This window comes from Bombyx mori, chromosome 25 (genome assembly GCF_030269925.1).
Source record: "Bombyx mori chromosome 25, ASM3026992v2".
NCBI classification, from domain to species: Eukaryota; Metazoa; Arthropoda; class Insecta; order Lepidoptera; family Bombycidae; genus Bombyx; species Bombyx mori.
The window spans coordinates 337,289-343,288 of NC_085131.1; the positions used below are offsets into that span (position 1 = coordinate 337,289).

The 6,000-nt window shown below is 41.5% G+C and overlaps 1 protein-coding gene across 1 annotated transcript in view; it reads left to right on the plus strand.

Annotated features, from left to right (window-relative positions):
• The window catches only part of LOC101743636 (paired box protein Pax-1), a 34,169-nt gene extending 29,243 nt beyond the window's left edge, over positions 1-4,926 (plus strand). The window contains exons 2-5 of the mRNA XM_004925646.2: positions 307-460; positions 909-1,041; positions 1,500-1,745; positions 2,694-4,926. Of these exons, the coding sequence (XP_004925703.1) occupies positions 307-460; positions 909-1,041; positions 1,500-1,745; positions 2,694-2,774 (614 nt within the window). The 3' untranslated portion in view covers positions 2,775-4,926. The remainder of the gene's footprint in view (positions 1-306; positions 461-908; positions 1,042-1,499; positions 1,746-2,693) is intronic.
• The last annotated feature ends 1,074 nt before the right edge of the window (positions 4,927-6,000 follow it).

A 6,000-nucleotide genomic window follows, 5' to 3' on the forward strand; every position in this document is an offset into this window, starting at 1 on the left:
CCACAGCCCACCTGGTGTTAAGTGGTTACTGGAGCCATAGACTTCTACAACGTAAATGCGCCACCCACCTTGAGATATAAGCTCTAAGTTCTCAGTTAGTTACAATTCGAACACCGATACATCGCTCGATACGAATGCACCGGAGGTCTTATCCTTTAGGCCACGACGACTTCAAAACGACGAGGGCTTTCGCAGCTGTATGGCTTTTTTCAGTTAAGGTTGAAAAATAATTCTAAGTCGTGGGTGGGTAGGGTATGCCAATCTAGCTCATCTGCCTTTGTTAATAGTGATAAATTTCCCACGCAGATCCAAGCGGAGGAATGGGCAATATAGGCGTGGGCGGCTCGGGTGGTCAACAGTATGGAGAAGTCAACCAGTTGGGCGGAGTGTTTGTCAATGGAAGACCTCTGCCCAATGCTGTGAGATTACGGATTGTGGAACTAGCGCAACTTGGAATCAGGTAATCATGGTGATTTACCTCAATAGGAAGACTTGCATGCAACATAGATACGCTGATAGAAACGGACCACCGCCGTAACCTAAAAATGTAGAATCAGCATTTGAGTGAAGACATGTCATTACGTTCATTAAATACCTAAGTTGACCAAATGAACATGTGTATATAATTTCGTTAATAACTAAAAACACTTTTAAGATTAGACTCTAGTCCTTCTTCTTCTTCTTCGTCGCTTCCTCATTACTGAGGGTCGTGACCACCTTGGTCCAGTTTTTGCACTAGCTTCCTCCAATGTTGCCTGCATTCGGCATGCTTAATGCTTAATCTAGTCCTAGGTGACGATAAAAATCGTGAAGTGATCAACATCACAATGAGTTCTTGTACAATTTAATGATGTTTCAATCATAAAATCACAGTAGTTGTTAGTAATGGATTTGTTATTTGATCCCAGGCCTTGCGACATTAGCAGACAGCTGAGGGTCTCGCACGGATGCGTGTCCAAAATACTGGCCAGATACCACGAGACCGGGTCCATACTCCCCGGTGCTATCGGAGGATCCAAGCCGCGGGTCACTACTCCGAAGGTGAGAAGATTAAATTACTTTCCATTATTATGTGTGTTGCGTAGGTATATATAAATATTAGAACAGAGAAGTCAAAAGTGATTAAAATACACCACCCACTTTGCTCATGAGATTGAAGTTTCATCTGTGGCATGCGACGGCTGACCCTTCGATTATATTTTGAAGTAAGGTTGCATGACACCGTACAAGTTCCAAGACCATTCCATATGTCGGTCTGCAAGGCTCCAACACCGACTGGTGAAAGATCTTCCCTATCTTAAGAAATCAACTATCACGTTTCCAAGAAGCAATTGGACCGACGTACTCATGACTTCCCAGCATTGTATAAAAATCTTTAACATTCCAAAGTAGTGTTCATATTAATAAGCGCCGGTCCTGCAATGCAGTGCACTGAGACTAATCCCACCTATCTACCAGCGTATCAAACAATACATTTCTCATGGTCATGTTTCCTACAGGTGGTTTCGTACATAAAGCAGTTGAAAGCGAAAGACCCTGGTATATTTGCGTGGGAGATCCGAGACCGGCTGTTAGCTGACGGGGTTTGTGACAAGTACAATGTGCCCTCAGTGTCTTCTATATCGAGGATATTGCGGAATAAGCTAGGCGGTGGGGCCTTGTACCCGGTACCGCCGCTGTACCCTGTACCGCCTCAGAGATGCTGGCCATTGCACCAACCATACGACTACTATGTCTATTTGCAGGTAACAAACTATGTTCTAACAAATGTTCTAACTTCTAACATGCTGTTAGATTCCTCTTTGTATGTATTTTTATTTATTTATTCCGTAGAAGGGTGAATCAGCAAGAGCCCACCTGGTGTTAAATGCTTACCGGAACTTATAGACTTCACAACGTAAATATCGCTTCACACCTTGACACATGAAGTTCAAGTCTCAACTATAGTTACTACATCTGTACTGTGTCGATCGGCTACTCCCCGCTACAAGCCGGAATTCCTGACTGTATCGTGAGAAAAAAGGGGGAGGAGGGTGGTAGGAACCCGTGCGGGCTTACAACACGCTCTACCCCTAGTAAATACCGCTTGGAGATCGCAGTACGTTACAACAGTACGCTGTAGTACTCAGAGAACGCTGTTGTACACTCCTCGAACTTTAATCGCCCTCTGCAACAGACTCAGGAAGGGATGAAGTAGAGTAGCTATTGTTCTAAGCCACCGCACATCCATAACTGAAACTTCTATACAGAACTGTAACGGAAGCTATAATTCAACTTTCGCTAATTCTCGGTATCTGAATAGTTGGATGTTTTATATACGTAAACAATTGAATTGCCCAACATTAATAAATTATCTAGAACTGTTTTAGGGCAGTGGATTTTAACTAACAATAATATATTCAGATGTTAATCAGAAGAGATTAACTGTTATACTACAGTAGCACATTCTTACTTACCTCACATCGTCACGGGTTCCTTCATAGTTCTGCCTATTTCAACCGCGAAGAAAACACGCAGTAGGTATAGTTTCAAAGATAAAGTGGCCGTCATTTCATAAAATTCCGACAAGTATATAATTATGTCAAGGTAGAGTCACCGGTGAACGACGATTCTGAATGTCTGCCCACCTAAAGGAAATAATAACGATATTATTCATTAGTCTCTTTGTTTAATTGACTGTTTTTCATCATCAGGGCAGACAGCACGGCGGCGGAGGAGCTCACCTAGCCCCGCACCAGCAGCCTCCGCACCACGCCCACGCACACGCGCTCTGACGCTACGCGACTACTGCACTCATGTGACAGTGACAATGACATTATCTCATAGTGACAAGTGTGAACTAAATCCGCGACTTTAGACTCCGTGACAATGTTTGTTAGCCGTGTGATCGTGGGTGATGAAGCGCCTTGACTGACATTCCACTCGGCTTGGAGCGGTGGTCAGCTTCTCTCTCTCTCTCTCTCTCTCTCTCTACGTCACTCTCTTACAGTCAGTAGAGAGAAACGCAGCGAGTAGTGCTATAAAAACCTCAAAATAAATTGTTTAGTCGCGATTGAGTCATTCGTTGGAATGGCCAGAATTATAATATTTATACCATGTATTTCTTAGAGACTGCGTGCCCGCAGTGAGCGGTAATATAACCTCTAATTTATTAAGTTGTAAATGCTAGATAAACGAGAAAGTATTATGTAAATATAAGTCATATAAGCTGTAAGATAATAATTTATTGATAAGGAAAATATATATTCATTTTTGGTTCGTTAAGTAGCGCCAAGTGACCGGTGATGTCAGCCGCGGCTCCTCGCAAGATATATTGCGTGCCAGCTGACTTAGCCCTTGATGAAGAGCTGTCTATTTGTGGTACAGTACCAACTAATATGTATATAGATCGTGAAGAATAAATAAAATGTAGCTTAATACTCAGTTACATAGATAAATACGGGGCGAACTTTTTTTTTATTGCATGGATGGGTGGACAAGCTCATAGCTCACCTGTTGTTAAGTGGTAACTGGAGCCCATAGACATCTACAACGTAAATGCGCCACCCACCTTGATATAAGTTCTAAGGTCTCAAGAATTGTTACAATGGCCGCCCCACCCTTCAAACTGAAACGCATTACTGCTTCACGAGAAATAGGCAGGGCGGTGGTACCTACCCGCGCGGACTTACAAGAGGTCCTACCACCAGTAATTACGCAAATTATAATTAAATTAAAAAAAATGAAATAAAACTTATAATAACTTGTTGAAAAAGACACATACATACATATATTTTAGTGTGGGAGTTGCCCGAATACTGTTGTTGCGGTACGGTGTGGACCCACACGGGTCGGTGCCAACATGCACACCAGACATCCACTAAACCACTACGCGCTCCCATCTGAACGATTAAGACTTTTATTATGTTCTACCTCGTGTAGCAAGGGAGGCAGTCGGACTCGCCTGACGAGGACTATGAGCTCCGGTTTCCGCTTAACACCAGATGGGCCGTGTCGCTGTTGAGCTTGAGTTATTTTAAACCAAAAAACTAAAAATTACGTGCTGTCCAAAAAACATCACAAAGTTATATATATGACAACAATAATACATATATACCTACATACATACAATAAGAGTAGCACCGCGCGATTTAACCGTGCTCCGAGTCGCAATTAGCTCGCAAAATATTAATGTGTTCGAATTGTATACTTATAATAATAATATTATAATAACTAACTAGTTGTGATATTGAAATAAATTAAATATCATTGCGGATAATAATAGATCCCGAAATGTAAATTTGCAGGAAACATTATTGATATTCTCTAATTGCATAAAAATAATGTAATATTTATTAGTTCGTAATAGCTACGGCACGAGTTACGATTTCGATATAATATATAGTTTGTTATCTATCTAAAATATCTAATAGTCTCTCGACGTATGATGTTTTAATGTGAGAAATGATCAGAGCATCGCCCGAGAAGTCGTCAAAAAGCACTAATTAAAACAAGCCGCCTTCAGGGCTAGCATGAAGCCTGGCGACGGATGTGTTTGACATTACTACAAATATAACATTTGCTCATAATACATTTAGTACCATGTTTAGTGCCAGCAGCCCTATCCACCGGCTTAGGGCAGCCCTATTTTGTTTTCCTGGCACACCTGGTGCTAATCGGTTAGGTGATGCCGAAGTCTCAATAGTGGAGTACAACGGCTGCCCCACCCCTCGAACCGGAAGGCACAACACACTTTTAGACATAGTAACGACTCGGAAAACTGTAATTATGTGTTGGATACAATTATGCCTCATTATAATTTAAATAACCTGATGTACCACTAGTAGGTATGCGTATAATTTTATTTGTAAAAAGTTTTAGTGTAAGTTTTGTAATTGATGTTTATAATGTTCAACGTGCAAAAAATAAAATGGTTTGTTGAGATGATTAATGTTGTTTTTGTTCTTTTATTGTTATCGTTGTAGTATTCTGATCACAAGCACCGGTCACCGTCCTCGTCGAATCCGTCGCTTGCGACGAAGGGCTCGACGAGCGAATTAACCCATAGACACAGCCTACTGAGTTTCTCGACGGATCTTCTCAGGGGGTCGCGTTTCCGATTCGGTGGTAGATTTTGCGAAGCACTGCTCTTGCTAAGCTCAGTGTTAGCAACACTTAGGTTTGAGCCTCGTGAGCTCACCTACACACGATAGGGTGAAACTGAAATAGTATCTCAAGGCTATCAGCATAGGTAGGAATTACTACAAAAAAAACAGTTGTAGTAATAGTGAGGCGAGCTGGCTGCAATTCATTTTAGAAATACATAGACAACATAGTTGTTATGTGCATTGCCTTATCTCCAGCCTTCAGCCTCAATGCAATCGGTTTGTTTGTCATTGAATTACAGTAAACAGTAAAAAAAGACGCGCAAAACCTTTGGCTGACCTGATGATGAATTTGAGAACTAATTGGATCACTGTACTGCATTTTCATCAGAACTTCAACACAAAATTGCCAAGTTTCATGACACGATAGTTAGATGTGAGTGGAAATTGAATTGAAATATATATATTTTTTGCTCACAGCCCACCTTGTGTTAAGTGGTTACTGGAGCGCATAGACATCTACAGCGTAAATGCACCACCCACCATGAGATATAAGTTCTCAGTATAGTTACAACGGCTGCCCCACTCTTCCAACCGAAACGCAGTACTGCTTCACGGCAGGGTGGTGGTACCTACTCGCGCGGACTCACAAGAGTTCATACCACCAGTAAAAGAGTAGTAGTAAGGCTGACTATAAGCTATTGGTGCTGTTGGTTATAGAATTTGCTGGCAAGATATGCCTATGCTTGTCTTATAAGCTTGGTTTGCCAATAGCTTGAAAACATCAAGAAGCAACTTAGTATTATTGTGCACCTTTACAACAAGATCCTTATACAAGCACGGATTTAAGGAAACCATGAAGAACCAGTTGTATTGTTTGATTTTTTAAGTATTTTCAAGTGTCCGTATTCTGGTG